The sequence below is a fragment of the Danio rerio genome, chromosome 7 (genome assembly GCF_049306965.1).
Source record: "Danio rerio strain Tuebingen ecotype United States chromosome 7, GRCz12tu, whole genome shotgun sequence".
NCBI classification, from domain to species: Eukaryota; Metazoa; Chordata; class Actinopteri; order Cypriniformes; family Danionidae; genus Danio; species Danio rerio.
Window position 1 is genome coordinate 34,735,191 of NC_133182.1, and position 17,272 is coordinate 34,752,462.

General features: G+C 37.7%; 1 protein-coding gene across 1 annotated transcript in view; it reads left to right on the plus strand.

Moving 5' to 3' along the window:
• Positions 1 to 17,272, plus strand: part of slc9a5 (solute carrier family 9 member A5) — a 32,991-nt gene that overhangs the window by 2,466 nt on the left and 13,253 nt on the right. Inside the window, 6 exon segments of the mRNA NM_001113472.1 lie at positions 6,337 to 6,639; positions 7,818 to 7,981; positions 12,217 to 12,295; positions 12,375 to 12,552; positions 14,196 to 14,416; positions 15,891 to 16,093. Of these exon segments, the coding sequence (NP_001106943.1) occupies positions 6,337 to 6,639; positions 7,818 to 7,981; positions 12,217 to 12,295; positions 12,375 to 12,552; positions 14,196 to 14,416; positions 15,891 to 16,093 (1,148 nt within the window).

Consider the following 17,272-nt stretch of genomic DNA (forward strand, 5'->3'; position numbering starts at 1 on the left):
CTGATTCAGCTGATTCCTGAAGAATCCAGTGTTGAAACCAGGGGTTGAAAGCAATTGTCCTCGAGAATGTCCACAGGGAGAACGTGTAAACTCCGCACAGAATTGTTGGCTGGTTTGGTAAGGACTAGAACCAGAGACGTTCTTGCTGTGAGGCAACAGTGCTAACCACTGGGCCACCGTGTCACCCATCTAGTAAAGGAGGAGAAGTGGAAGGGGGGATTCTTTAAAATGAAGATGGCTGTCATATAGAACTTGGGGTATTTATTGTGGCTAAGGAATCGTCTGATTGGTGAATCATAAATTGAATAATGCAGGACCAGCAATCAAAAGCACGTGATCCTCTCGAAATTAGTTTATAAATAAATTTCACTTCATGTAACTTGACAATACTTTGGTGTTTTGCTTTAAAACGTGTATTACACACTGCCATGTAGAAAATGCTATTTTTTTAATGCACTTACATTGTTAAAAAGAGGTATGTTTTGGATAATTATTACATATCAATAATTGGGGTGTGAATGGTTGCAGCTTACAGTTCTGTAATGTTTACCATAGACCTTAAACAGTAGCTAATGAATTGAACGATTCCATTAAAAACCCCATGGGAAAATCTATCATGGGAAATAATTTTCTGGGTGCTCATTTGCTAGGCAAGAGCTCATGATGATCAGTTTCATAAAAGATTATACAAATATCTTCTAGACATGAGAATTTATAATAGGGCATGTATGTAAAGTTTTAAGTGGCAGTACAAAGTTTTTTTTACTGATTATATGTTTTGTGGCGTTTATTCATGAAAACACACACTCATACAGTACACAAGCCTACACAAAATGCACTGCCTCCTGTATTTGCATGTGTGGGTGTTTCTCAGGCGTCCCTCCAGCTTGTATTTTTGGCCAAGACATGCAGTTACATCAGATGATTTAGTGCTGGTAGCTCGATCATCTGTTTCTCCCTGATATAATTGCTACGGCAACACACCATTAAACCCACTCTGAATATTTGTCTTGCATCTGGAGAAAATAGCACTACTGTATCTTGAGCACCTGCACACAGTGGCCAGATGACTTTAAGTGCTGAGTCCACACACAGACTGACCAGCTGTTGAGGGATCAGTGCAACAACATGTCACCCTCAACAATGACAAAGAAAGTGAAGCATCTGCAGCTGTGAAATGTTAAACTATTGCAACATATAATACTGTCATTTTATTTCAACAGATGATTCTAGAATCACTGAACGTACAAGGTTTCTGTCTGAAAATCTATTTGTGTACTGCATATCTAGAGAGAGAGAGAGAGAGAGAGAGAGAGAGAGAGAGAGAGAGAGAGGGGCTAAAAAAAGTATGATGCAAATTTAATTCGATTTTTGACATTTTATGAATAGTATAATATGTATGCATATTCATTCATTTACAGCATAGTTTGTCCTACTTTATTTTAGGTGGCCTAAACTAATATGACTTTACACTGAAACTCATTTTTGACACAATATACTTATTGTCTAAATACAAGTTTTTACATTGTAATAATAATTGTGTAATTGATTTCTGTGATTAAATGTGTAATTACACTGTTGACCATCCTTTACACCTCAATCTGCCATTATACCTGCTCATACCACCAAACCTGTCCCTAACCCTACCTGTACCCCACCTCAAGAGCACCAGAAGTGTTCTGCAATACATTATCAACACATGTATTTGTATGTGTATTTATTTTTTGATCCAAGTAGTAGTTAAGGCTGCATGATATAAAGTGGAACTGGAATGTCATATCTAATTAAGATTTGTGTGTGATTTTATATAGTTTTTATAAGTGTTTTCATAACAATAAAGGACGCTTAGGGGTTAATTCAGGAAAATTTGGCTAAAATGGCAAAATTACATAAAGGGTTACATAAGTTAGACTTATATAATATTTCAGTAATATGATATGACTGCATTCAATTTCAACTAAAAGTTAATACAAATAGTGCTCCAACGAAGCTCCTCCAGGAATGAGTATAGACTTGGGGTGCCATTGCAAAGAGGCTTTAAGTCACTTTCAAAAACATTTTCATTCACTGCTTCATGCTGGTGGAATGATCTTTCCATTCCCACTTGGGCTGCAGATTCACTGGTATCCTTCATTCATTCGTTTCCATCCGCTTTTCTGGGGCAGCAGTCTTAGGAGAGAACCCCAAACTTCCCCCCTGCCCAGACACTTCCTCTAGCCACGGGATCCCGAGGTGTTCCCAGGCTAGGCTTGAGACATAGTCCCTCCAGCGTTTTCTGGGTCTTCCCTGAAGTCTCCTCACGGTAGGGAAATGCCTGGAACACCTCCCTAGGTAAGCGTCCAGGAAGCATTCGAAACAGATGCCTGAGCCACCTCAGCTGACTTCTCTTGATGTGGAGGAGCAGCAGCTCTACTCTGAGCTTCTCCCTTATGACAAAGCTCCTCACCAGCAAAGGAAACTTATTTCAGCCGCTTGTATCCGAGATCTTGTCCTTTTGGTCATGACCCAAAGCTCATGACCATAGGTGAGAGTAGTAACGTTGATTGACTGGTAAATCGAGAGCCTTGCTTTTCGGCTCAGCTCCTTCTTTACCACAACAGACTGGTACATTGATCACATTACTGCTGCCGCTGCACCAATCCGCCTCACAAGCTCACATTTCATTCTTTCCTCACTTGTGAACAAAACCCCAAGATACTTGAACTCCCCCTCCTGGGATAAGGACCTTCCTCCAACCTGGAGATGGCAAACCACCTTTTTCCGGTGGAGCATCATGGCCTCAGACTTGGAGGTGCTGATTCTCATCCCAGCCGCATCACAGTCTGCAGCAAATCGCCCCAGTACATGCTAAAGGTCTATGTTCGATACCCCCTACAGCCCAAGGCTGCACTTTGAAATTCTGTCCATAAAAATTATAAACAGAATTGGTGACAAAGGGCAGCCCTGCCTGAGTCCAACATGTACTGGAAGCAAGTCTGTCTTATTGGCGGCAATGCAAACCAAACTTCTGCTCTGTTCATACAGGGACAAGACAGCCTTTAACAGAGTGCCTCTGACCCCATACTCCCAGATGGTATCCTTTAAACAACAACTAAAAACCCATCTCTTTCGAAAACACCTGAACCCTCGGTGAATAAAACCAAAGCCACCTGTAGAAGCACTTTCTCTCTCTCTCTCTCTCTCTCTCTCTCTCTCTCTCTCTCTCTCTCTCTCTCTCTCTCTGTCTCTCATTTCATTTCATTTTCTTTTCGTCTTAGTCCCTTTATTAATCAGGGTCGCCACAGCAGAATGTTCCACCAACTTATCCAGCACATGTTTTACACAGTGGATGCCCCTTCAGCTGCAACTCATCCCTGGTAAACACCCATACACTCTCAATCACACAGATACACTACTGACAATTTTTAGCTTACCCAATTCACCTGTACCACATGTATTTGGACTTGTGGGGGAAACCGGAGCACCCTGGAGGAAACCCATGCAAATGCGGGGAGAGCATGCAAACTCCAATACCTCCGCGTCGCCCACCCTTTCACTTCAGCTAAATTCAGAATTGCTTTATTAACATGACTGTAAATTATACAATAGTGCCAAAATTTGAAGTAGGAAGACAAATATAAAACTACTATAGCATCAAAATAAAGAATAAAAACAAAATATCATAATAATTTAAACTGAAGTAAACAATGTAAGTGCGACAGTGGCGCAGTAGGTAGTGCTGTCACCTTACAGCAAGAAGGTATCTGGTTCAAGCCTCGTCTGGGTCAGTTAGTATTTCTGTGTGGAGTTTGCATGTTCTCCCTGTGTTCGCATGGGTCCGGTTTCCTCCACAGTCCAAAGACATGTGCTATAGGTGAATTGGGTAAGCTTAATTGTCCCTAGTGAGTGAGTGTGAATGAGTGTGTATAGATGTTTCCCAGAGATGAATTGGGGCTGGAAGGGCATCTGCTGCGTAAAAACGTGCTGGATAAGTTGGCAGTTCATTCTGCTGTGGCGAAAAATGAATAAACAATGTAAAAAATAAGAACATGTGAACATTTCTGACCACAGTGTTTGACATAAACACACACACACACAGACAAAGGGTTACTGTGGTAGATAGTAGGAAAGCATACAGTAATACACACATGGCACACACATAATTGGGTTTATCTACTGTCTCCCAGGCTGTGGCACATCCACACACATCTGGCAGCCAGTGCTGCTGTATGTCCCTCTCTCTCTCTCTCATTTTAAATGCTCATAGAGTTTATTTCTATTTTAAATTTCTGGGTAAACAATTCTGGTCATTCACAGTGTCAGGACCTGACACAGTTTATCTGTAGACAGACAACAAGTAATGATATCCATATCATTAGCATAGCATTTGCATAGCATAGTGCTTAAACATTCATGCTCAGGTTTGTTGAGTCATGGGTGCGACAAGGCAGCATCTCATTATACACACACTCTAATTTAATGATTGGCCTGTTCTAATGTTAATAGAGATAATAACAGAATGGCTCCCCCCTCTGTTCCTAATTACTGTCGCTCCATGTGCAAAACTTCTCTCTCGGTCTGTCCCTGAAAATGAAGGCCATTGGTTTAATTGGATTTGATAATCTTTTATTATGACTGTAATTACATGTGGGATGATTAGCTAAGTGCTTCGACACATAATAATTCAAAAGCAGAAGATCTTGTGATAAAAGTGATTTAGCAAAAGCAAACATCGCATTCATGGACAAATTATGAATTCATTTTCTATCACCACAGTGAGAGTCTGGAGCAGTTCACTCACAGAAATCAGTACTGTATGCTTTTAAGAGAACACGCTGCTCTTATAACAACATATTTGTGAAGTATCTAGACATATGAATCAGAATACATTAGTGTTTGTGTGCACACATGCATGTGTTTGTGCAGATGTCTAGTATGCTTATTTTGGGTGTACGTCAGTGTTTTTCTGTCCTTGTGTGAATGACTCATGGAGAGCTCTGATTGTTGTGTTTCTTGGCGGAGGTGTGCACTGTTTTCCCTCCTACACAAAATCGCTCTGATCATGGAAACATTAATAATGATTAGATTCTCCTATTATGCCATAATCTGTTGTGATTGTACACTTTTGCATTTCGGGAGGGCCACTTGTATGGTGTAAAAGGAGGTCGGTGTGTGCCTTATTCAGCCCTGCGTATTAACATTGTTTTCAGTACAATATCCATAATGAAACATCTCATGGACTATTAACTTCATTTCGGTCCCCATAAACACTACGTTTGTGTTGTTTTTGTGAAGTATTGACTTGCACCACATGCTTCAGGGTGTTGAGCATGCTAGGTTACTGCTGTCTGATTGTTCCTCTCTTGACAATGCTTCGTACGGTCATTTGATATGTTTGACGTGAGAATGGAAACAAGCTGCATTTCCTCATGGAAATATTGTGATGACTTCTTGACTCTCCATGGAGCCACAGTATGCTCTTGCATTTTATTGGTGAGTTTAGCATGCTGTGCTTACTGTGGCATATTGACTCAGTATTTGTCATTGTAAGTCATTATAGATTGGAGTGGCGTTGTGTAATGTTTCATTTGAAACCATGGTATGGAATTACAGTACTCTCGAGGTATAAACTACTATTTGAATGAGGCTGGTTGACCGCCGTTCCAAATGTAATCAGTCAATTAAATGAGCATTATCAGTGGTTATCGGCTGAGAGATATGGGCCAGTAGAAGCCTTCTGTGCCTACTAGTAGGCTCAGAAGACTGTTATAATTCATTCACATGGTTATATTATCACCTATATATCACTTATGGCTGCGGCAGGAAGTTAACAATAATTATTAATATTATTTATTAAATTTCCCACTAATTGTGTTTTATTAACGTTTACCCAAACCCTAAACCCAACCGTCACAGTAATGTAAAAATAGATCTGGATCTGGGGTCTTCTCTATTAGTATAGCTGATTAACCATGTGGATGGATGATAACAGCTTTTTAAGCCAACCAATTGGCATAAAAGGCCCCTACTGGCCCATATCTATCAGTTGATAACCACTGATAATGCTCATTTAATCGAGAGATAACATTTAAAGCAGGTGCCGTACTGTTAAGTGGAAACAGCCATATCAGACAAAAAATTATTTAGTCTGATGAATTGTCTGTTGTGATCGTTGGCATTACAGTGCAGCACATATCTCTTTGAAAGGGATGAAATTTCTTAAATAGCTGTAGTGACATTTCAATAAAGCATATTCATCTCCGTTTTATGACAGTGAGTAATATCTGTGATCTACTGTGATCAATCTTTATGAACTTTTTTCTCTGCTCTCTCTTTTCTGTTTTCTGTGATCTTCAGTTTTCCACTTCTCTCAGCGTTTCACCACAGCAGTCCCGGAGAGCTGTATGCTGATTCTGCTGGGTCTGGCTCTGGGCACAGTGGTTCTGCTTGCCAGCAAAAAGCAACCATATCAACTGGACCCCGGGCTTTTTTTCCTCTTTCTCCTGCCAACTATAGTGGGGGATGCTGGGTATTTCATGCCTGCACGGCTGTTTTTCGACAACCTGGGTGCCATTCTGATGTACGCTGTAGTAGGCACTTTGTGGAATGCCTTCTGCACAGGATTCTGTCTCTATGGAGTCAAGATGGCAGGAGTCATAGGTGAGTGCCTAAGGATGCTAAATGATTTTGTTATAAAACTGCAAAAATTTGCGTGACTTTTAAACAGCTCATGATGACAGTGCTTTCAGTGCCTTTGCAGCTCGATTCAAGGTATATGATCCACACAAACTTTACAAGTGGTGGGATTTTTTCTAACATGAAAATGCAGCATATGACAAACATTTTATGAAAATCTTTTAGAATTATGTGATAAAAAGAGGAGAATTGCAAAAGAAAAGCTTCTCTTTCATTTGGAAACCCCACAAAAATTCTGTTGTTACATTAACTAATAATAATTAGCAGTAGCAGTAGTTGTAGTGTTAGTTACAATAGTAGTAGTAGAACTATAACTAATATGAATGACTACTATTAACTGCTTTACAGTTCTCGTAAAGTTCTATATTATATTTTTCTTTTTTATAGTTTTCTACATTTGTTTACATTTTTATTAAAACAATGTCTGCGTCCGAAATCTCCTACTACACAGTAGGTACTACTGAGACAGTTCTACATCTGCCATTTTGTCATGCTCATGTGACCTACCCGAGTCAGTTGCGTTGCTTCACTTCCACACTTCCATTCATGGATTCTCTTGCGGTGCATCATGGGATAGCGTAGCATGCACCGGATGTAAACTTCTGAATCTCGCTGGAAGCAGTAGGTCATCCGGGTACTTCTCACATACTGTTTTTCGAATTCTATGAATTTTGTTCATACACATACTGTTTTTAGTGTACTATATACAGTAGTATGGAAGTATGCGATTTTTGGCTGGTAAAAAAAAAGACACTAAAGGCTGGTAAGTTCTTCAAATTACTGTCCAATCACGAGGCTAAAATTGCTTATTTTTTTTCAATAAATACCATCAGTGCAATAAAAGTGATCAGTATTCATCATTAATGTTACAATTATTTAGCGCAAAATACAAAAAATTATTTATTGCATTTAAACATTTGCTCAATTTTGGTCACATAGTAAGATTCTATCTAATTTTCTAGTCTAATAATCAAATCATTTGTTTTGATTTGGCACATTCAAGTTTCATACTGTTATTTATACCATTTTATTAAACACAGGTTGCTCCTGGACAGTCGCAGTGGAGCAAGTGCATGTTAAGCTATGGTTAAATTGGTTGTAATTATTGACTGGATTTGTTTATGTGTTGTGTGTGAGTGCAGATGAAAAAGTGGACGCAGGTTTGATGGAATTCTTGTTGTTTGGAGCTCTGATCTCAGCTGTGGATCCTGTAGCAGTGCTCGCTGTGTTTGAAGAAGTCCATGTGAACGAGACACTCTTCATCATCGTCTTTGGCGAGTCATTGCTCAATGATGCTGTCACTGTGGTAAGTCAGTTTTTAAAAAATAGAATCTTCTCTTGTATTACTCACATTTGCTTTAATCTCTAACTTATAAATTGTATTTACATGATTAACATGCTACTAGTAGAGTGGAATGATACGTCAAACACAGGCTCATTGTGAAAATATACCCCAGTATACATTTCTGAAGAGCGCGAATTATGTAGCCTGTTCACGCTACCGTCTTATCACTTACCTCTGTGTGGATGGTTTTTACACTGTTACTGCATTGCCCAGTGCATATTGCCTATTGCAATATTACTATTATTTGATTTGTTATAAAAGCCCATTAATGAATATTTCTAAACTGATTTTTGTAGCCACATCACTTCAGTCTTCAGTGTCACGTTCAAAACAGTTTTTTTCATTTTTATCATTTGTTTTGCTGAATTTCGAAAGAGTAAGATTTGTTTTAAATTGCATTTTAGTCTTCATAATTTAAGTGTATAAAAGCATTTACTGTCACTTTTCATCAATGTAATGTTTTCCTCGCTGAATGAAAATAATAATAAAATAATTGTCTAGATAGTATAACACTTTTAATTCATTTTATGCACAGCACTTTAGACAGACATTCTTGGCATAATTGATATTGAAGTGTTTTGACGTTTACCTACTCTAATACCCTAATGAATGTCTTGTGGATGTGTAAGCATTATAAAGACTCAAGGAAAGCTTTAAGGGAGACGAGGAAAATCTCTTCTTCATCCGTCTATGTTCTTTCTGTTGAGTAGCATGTCTGTTGTTATGGTAACTCTACACCAGAACACTCTGCTGTTGTGCTGACATGATTACATTATAAGACATACCCAAAAGTCATTTACTAGCTCTGGAGAAGCAAATCGATAGTAAATGACTTTGGCTTAGGCATTGCCACTGAATTATCCAAACCATTTCCTTTTGTTTTTTTTCTTTGGATTTTGTATATAATTACTCTGGGTACATACAGTAGCTTCTGCATATGTGAAAGCAGATTTTGTGTTAGTTGTTTATACTGTGCGTTGTTTTTGAATAATATGCTTTTTCATATCAACAGGATGTTAAATTAGAGTGGACAGAGCTAGCATTGCATTGTCTGTTTTTGCACGGGGTGTGCACTCTTGTAATAAATTGCATTTCTATATATGGTGTATTGATAATTAAAGCATAAAATATAAAGCATATTACTAGGTGTCTTTTTGTACCAGTGCCTTGTTTGGTTTAGGCTTATCATGGAAAAAAGTCTCCGTCTTCATTGGCAAAACACACAAAAAAATGTTCTAACATGGACATTTTAACTGTTCTAACAGGTTTTCTCATACTGTAAAGACTTTTAGACTCTCAATATGTTTTTAGTTTTTGTTGACTGACATACTCAATGGTTGCCGCATTAAAACTGTAGCTTTATCATAAACAATAGTGTTCACATGTACAGTAGCAGGTCTGTCTCTTTAGGTTGTAGACATCACATTTGTTGATCCATGTGTAGAGGATTACACCCAGTCAGTCTTTTAAACAAATTCCCCCTTTACTTAATCATAGATCATTTCCCCTAAATAACATTGTCTATCTTTTTCTGAAATGTGAAAGCATGGGAATATCCATTCATGCTTAATTCCTCAGGTTATATGATAAACTGTAGGGGCAGACTTACAGTTTAATTCAAAGGTCTTGAATCATGTAGTGGAATATTTTTTACTTGCTCTTTATAGGTCAATTTTGATTGCTGTTAAAAATGTGTCCAACACAAAGGGCGAATCTGTCGTTCTGGTTTCACTTTTTAAAAAAAAACTTTTTGCATACAGACTGATCTCAAATGAATATATATACAGGATATACATACATACAGTTGAAGTCAGAATTAATAGCGCCCCTGTTTACTTTTTCCCCCAATTTCTGTTTACGGAGAGAAGATTTTTATCAACACATTTCTAAACATAATAGTTTTAATAACTCATTTCTAATAACTGATTTATTTGATCTTTGCCATGATGACAGTAAATAATATTTGACTAGATGTTTTTCAAGACACTTTTATACAGTTTAAAGGTACATTTAAAGGCTTAATTAGGTTAATTTGGTTAACTAGGCTGGTTAGGGTAATTCGGCAAGTTATTGTATAACGATGGTTTGTCCTTTAGACTTTAGACTAAAATAGCTTAAAGGGGCTGATAATTTTGACCTTAAAATGTTTTTAAAAAAATTAAAAACTGCTTTTATTTTTGCTGAAATAAAACAAACAACGTTCTTTAGAAGAAAAAATATTTTAGGAATTACTGTGAAAATTTCCTTGCTCAATTAAACATCATTTATAAATATGTGATGCAAGGGTTTCTCTTACAGCGTCAATTTGCCTTGGGAATGACAGATAAATGTCCTGGAGTGGCCAGAGGAATTCTGAGCCACTTCTTGCAGAACAGTGACCAGGTCACTATGTGATGCTGATGGAGAAAAAAGTTTGCTGACTCACTCCTCCAAAACACCTCAGTGCCGCTCAATAATATTTAGATCTGGTGACTGTGCAGGCCATGGGAGATTCACTTTCATGTTCATTTTCATATTCACTAAACTACTTTGCCACCAGTCTTGCTGTGTGTATTGGTGCATTATGATCCTGATACACGGCACCACCCTCAGGATACAATGTTTAAACCATTAGGGGCACACACCACAATGGTTTGTTAGTCCTTGACAGTGATGTGTCCATCTAGCACAGGAATTGGGCCTAGGGAATGCCATGATATTGCAGCCCAAACCATCACTGATCCAACCCCACTCTGGGCATGCAACTAACTGGGTGGTATGCCTCTTTAGGGCTTCTCCACACTGTAAATTAGTGTTGCAACTCAGTGGGCAGCTGTGAATTTATGTTTTTGGATACAATCCCGGTTGGCACCAGGACATCCCTATCAGACAGCTTCCTATTCTCCCAGTTCATACAACAGATGAAATCGAAATTGCTTGGGCAGCAAAAATGTTTGTTTAAAAACATTCTTTAAAATATCTTCTTCAAAATCTTACACAGAATAAAGAAAGTATTAGGCTTGTAACCATGAGTGGGTGAGCAAATGAAAACCAACTTCAAAGTTTTAACTTTTGGTCAGCTATCCCTTTAAATGCCATTCAAAATCTCTGCCATGAAAATTAAGCTGCGTTCTCTTACTGCTTTTTGAGCTGGATTGTAATGAGACTTCTGTCATAAGTCTCCATTATTTATACGATTAGTTGTAAAGTTACCACAGTCACATTCTAGGGATTTTCCCCTCATGAGCAGGTTCTCACCAGGCTTCGGTGTAGAAGTGGCAGCAGATTATAGTGTGATTGAGTGTGTTGTGCTGGCAGGTCAGTGAGCACTTGAGGTTGGGCTATTGAGACTGTAATAATCTTCTTCTTTCATACATACACAATAAACGTGGTCATGACACAGATCAATGCTGTAATTGAAAGCTGCAATCTGAACTCACTCAAACCAGCATGCACTTAAATGTCTAGGAACTGTTACATAAAACTCTGCTGGGACTTCACAATCAAACTACAGCAGTCTACTGCTTATTAAACACTTGATGTTATTGACAGTCACTGAACCACAGATCAAATTAAAATTGTACAGACTTCTTGGAGATGATTGTTTGACTGCAGAACAACCAACACGTTTTCAATAAATAATTCTGCTTGAAATGAGTCTCCTGGCTTGGGTTATGAAATTTTCAACAATTTGGTGCCGTGACCCTGATTGAGACTGAAATCACAAATTTACCACAGTGACAACAAATAATCACTCACTTTTACCACATTTGTTTATTTATTTAAATACTTCTATTCAGTGATGATTTGAAATTATTCAAAAGTGAGAGTACTTTGAACTTAACAGTCACTTAACGCTTACCGTTGTCATTAAAATACACTCAGGCACAGAAGAAATTGTCACATCCCAAACATATAAAAAAGCAGAAGTAGCCTGATCTGTCTGCAGCACATGTATCTGTCAGAGCAACTGACAGGGCTAACCATGTCAAACTATATGTGTTAAAAACCCTTTAATTATTTTAAGACATTATCTCAAAACATGGCTTTGTTTATGGTTAATTGAATTATGCACTTTCCGCTTTTTAATTGTAATATTTCACCCATTATTGTTTTTACTTTATTTTCATCAAACAAATACAGCCTTCTTAAACATAAGTTTGTTTTATGTAAAAAATTGTCAAAACTGGAAGATAAATTTCTGATGCTCTCAACAGGTCTTATATAAGGTGTACATATCATTTGTGGAAGTGGGACCAGGGAATGTTAACACTGCAGATTATTTTAAAGGAATTGGTAAGTCCAAAAATATGTCCTGTTGGGTGTAATATTTACTCAAAAATACATGTATTAATACATTCTTTTATTATTTCAGCCTCCTTCCTCATTGTCAGTATTGGAGGGACTTTGGTTGGTCTCATCTTTGCCGTTATTCTGGCCTTCTTCACTCGTTTCACAAAGAAGGTGCGCATCATAGAGCCAATGTTCATCTTCCTGTTGGTTTATCTGGCCTACCTGACAGCGGAGCTCTTCTCTCTGTCCGCCATTCTGTCGTGAGTATCATCACTGCTTGCAAACTCATCTAAGTAATAAAACTTAATTAAAGGAAGGGTTTACCCAAAGATGAATATACTCAAGTGTAATGATTGACTTCCCTAGTAAGGAAAAGAAATACCATGGAAGTCAATGATTCCAACATTTCTCAAAATATCTTCTTTTGTGTTCAACAGAAAAAAGAAATTCAAAGAAGTTTGTAACAAGTGAAGGGCGAGTAAATTTTTGGGTGATCTAACCCTTTAAAATTCAGGCTCTACGTTGTCTACACTGAGCACACTAAGCTTAACATTAGTTATGAAGACAAATAATATGTGAAAATTAAACACCACTGAAAATGTGAAATGCAGAAAGATCTACGTAAGTAATTTAATAGTTTAAACAATGTCAATGACAGGTCCCCACCGTGGAAAAATAATGCAGTTTCTGTGACAAACACTGTAGTGGCTGACATTTAAAATGGTGAGAAGTTAAATGACAGGATTAACGCGGATAGAGAGACTGATTCATGCTGTAAGAGCAGTTCAGCAAAGGAGAGAGTGAGAGAAACATATGAGCATAATAGAGGAAAGATAATGAAAACATCAGGGTCAATGATACATTAAATTGAGAACTGATGAGTGGCTTTGTAAGAGCAGCACGATGATGTTGTTTATGAATATTTCCATTACAAGCTTCAATTTGAAAATTGTGTCAGATTGTTTTCAAGCCATGTGTGCTGACCCGTAAATCTTGGTCATACATCACATAATGAGATTATGAGCAGAGGAATTAGATTGTTAACCCATTTTAGTATTGCTCAGCACAGCAGTACAACAGATTTTAAGATGCAGAATCATGCTTGGATTCAAGATGCTGTAAAGCCAGAAATTAGTGGTACAAAAATGTAAGATTTAATTCTTTTACACATGACTTTAAGTAAAAACGTGTGGATCTGCTTGTTTTGTTTAGGACTGCCTATACTAATGCATTGCTTAGAGCGCCCCCGAGTGGCATTTTCATCACTGCACGTGGTGGTGCTGAGTTTCAATTGAAATAAATAAGCCACAGTAGAATCTAAAGATAATGGGGTAAAGTCAAATAAAAATTCATGATATGAATATGATCTTGTCGATATAAATTTGCACTCTTTATTGTTTCTAGTCTGTTCAATGTTGTGTGACTCATATAACAAACACAGCACAAAAATATGTAGAGTAGGCCTATAGTGAGTGCACTGTATATTTGGGATAATGGCATATCTTTGTCTCATATAAGAACATGTTAAATTGGCAAATGTTAGTCACTAAAAATGGTTAAAGTTTTGCTAATTTATTTTTAAGTATGGGGATTAGTATAGTATGCAAAAACTAGAAAGACAAACAAAAATCTCAAAGGAAATAAAAGAATACATTGACTGCAACATTCATTCATAAATTTTCCTACGACTCATTCCCACAGCGGAATGAACCGCCAACTTTGACTGCAATATACATTATTGCATTTAAATTATTTTCTTTGTGTAATCAAATATCAAAAGCACTGCTATATTGTATATGGAATTAAAAGGCAAGGATGTCACTCCTAATCTGGCCACCACAATAATTCTGTTGTACTATATCATATTGCACAACATCTTAATGACAATGTTGATTCACCACAGGTTGACTTTCTGTGGAATTGGCTGTAACAAATATGTGGAGGCTAATATATCCCAGAAGTCCCGGACTACTGTAAAGTACACCATGAAGACCCTGGCCAGCATTGCAGAGACGATCATCTTCATCTTTTTGGGAATCTCAGCTGTGGACAAGTCAAAATGGGCCTGGGACACTGGTCTCGTTGTCAGCACACTCATATTTATCTTAGTCTTCAGGGCTATGGGTGAGAAAAAGAATTCTCTATTCAATTCCATAACATGATATGCTGAAGTTTTCAAGTTGAAAAGTGAATGCTAACTGAATATTCTGCATTAAAACTAAGTGAAGTTTATTCATGAACTGATTTCGAGAGTAGCACATGCTTATGATTGTTTGCAGCTGGTCCTGCATTAGCTTATGCATGATTCACCAATCAGATGACTCTTAACCCACTATATTCAGTTCAATTCAATTCAATTCACCTTTATTTGTATAGCGCTTTTACAATGTAGATTGTGTCAAAGCAGCTTCACATAAATGATCATAGTACAATGGTTATAATACTATAAATAACCAGAGTATCTTACCTTAGCCATCTTCATCTCTAAGAACCCCCCCTTCCACCCCTACCCCTCTCCTTTCCTTGACAGGGCAGCACGGATGCTCAGTGGTTAGCACCTTTGCCTCAAAGCAAGAATGTCAAGTCTTTACCTGGCCAAGTTGACATTCCTGGTTGGGTTTACATGTTAAAACAACATGTAACATAAGTAAATTGACCAAATCGACATCATAGATGCACAACTAGTTTAGTAATACAATCTGCCCATAGTTATTCATAATTTGCACACACCATTATCAAGCAGGGAAGTTCTTGAGACCTACCTGGGCTCAAACTCCCCTCTTGCCCTACAAATGGGGAGGGAGCCCCGGGCTAGAGGATCTCATGAGCTCAGGGCTCTCTCCTGGCACAGCATGCCAAACACGCTTCATAATTAATCATCAGCTAAGGGCGAACTCTTGAAATAAAGTTAATTCAAAACTCTGAATCTTCTTAATTCATAAGGAGCTCATAAAAGAAATGAAAATGAGTTGATCATTTTTGATGATAATTAGATTTTTTTTTCATGCCTGATTCACATATGATCAAGGAACAGTGTTTATAGCACTTAAATCTGGTTACAGAATCTCAAGCGTGGTGGCTTGATTTGCAAGAACCAAAGAGATTCACGTGTGTCTTAGCCAGAATGTTTGATCTTCATCAAGAAGGTTTGTTCTAATGTGTCAAGCTTTTTTGAAATGAAATCTGTTCCAGCAGTTATATCTCTTCCAAAGACCTGCATAATACACACAATACACAATCTCTTAATACACATGAATTGCTGCAGTCTTTTAAGAACATTTCAAACAAGTTGGGATGAATAGATTTTCATTGGAGGCACAGAAGTCTCCGATTTCACTAAATATCTACATTTGCATCTCACAGATGAACAAGTCTTATTTGATATGAATAACTGAAGGGGAATAAATGATGACAGGATGATTTTCTAATACTTTGCTAAACCATGAAATCTGCAAATGTAGCATGAAGTTCATTTGAGTTTACTTTATATATATAATGGGCTGAGCCACTGAGATAATCTTGTGCTACAGATTTACAACTGCTAATGGCTTCATCTCTAACCTTTAGCTTATGTGTTTGCTCACCGTGTCATTTGCAGGTGTTATAGGGCAGACTTGGTTTCTGAACTGGTTCAGGCTGGTTCCCCTGGACAAGATCGATCAAGTGGTGATGTCATACGGCGGTCTGCGAGGTGCCGTGGCATTTGCTCTGGTTGTTCTTTTAGACAAAGAACATGTGAAGGCCAAGGATTACTTTGTGGCAACAACCATAGTTGTGGTTTTCTTCACAGTCATGTTTCAGGTACATTTTTCTGTATTCCTGTCTGCTCATGTTTTCCCTCCCCTCTCACCTTTACAGAATCATTTGGTGTTGATAGGAGTGTTTCATCTTTTCTCAGGCTGTGATTATTATTATTACTTAGGTGAATGTGTGTGGGTAGCATGCAGGTAATTGCCTTGGCGGGATGACATTTCCCCCACTGCCGTGTCAAATTGGTGTTATTTCCAAAGCTGCTCTGAAGCAGAGATGCTAATTATGATGAATGGATGCTGCCTATGTGTAAATGTGCATGTGTATTTGCCCATCTGGCCAGTGCCAGCCTATTTATTCTATTCCAATCTCTTCCTTTATTCATGCCTGGAGATTTTCTGTGGGTGTTTTCAAAGTGTTGTACTGTATAAAACATGCCATAGTACATCTTACTTCTGTATTCATTTGGATATACTGTCTGACTTTGGTTATAAACACATCAGTCAACAGAACCCACAGACATGTACAGTGGGTTAGACAACTAGTCATTGTCATTTTTTTTAATAGCTGGTTGTGGGTAAACTTAATCTGAGTTGGTGTGTTACATTAGTGCACCAGTAGGTGGCAACAAGTGATTGTCTATATTAAAGAGTCACTAAATCATTTAGTGATTCGTCAGTTCATTTGCTGAATTTGGAATATGCACCTCGATGTATCATCAAAAGTCATCAATAGTAATTTTACCAGTATATGATTCTTCAACTCTCAAAGTAGTGCAAATCTATGGATTTGCATTTTATAAATCACCAAGGACCACAGTTTCAGCTAAATATTAGGGGTGTAACGGATCAAAGTTGGACTGTGATATGTACAGATCACAACCCACAGTTCCGAACGCACATGACCTGTTTTTTTAAGAATTTTTGTTTAATTTGTAGGTTAATCCAACATTTATAACAATTGCAGAGAAATCCCCTCCTGCGTCATTTAAATCACGTGTATGAAAGCATTTTGGCTTCCCTGTAAAATATAATGCTGATGGAAAAAGTTGTGGCGAGACCTAAATGCTTTCTTAGGCTATTAATCAAAGTATTTTCTGATACTGTTTGTTCAGTGCTTGACCTTCACACATTTTTAATGGAAAATTATTTCAACATTACAGTATTCATACAACCATTTATTGTGTTCCCCTTTTCAAAATAAATACTATGCAGAAAGACTTTACAAATA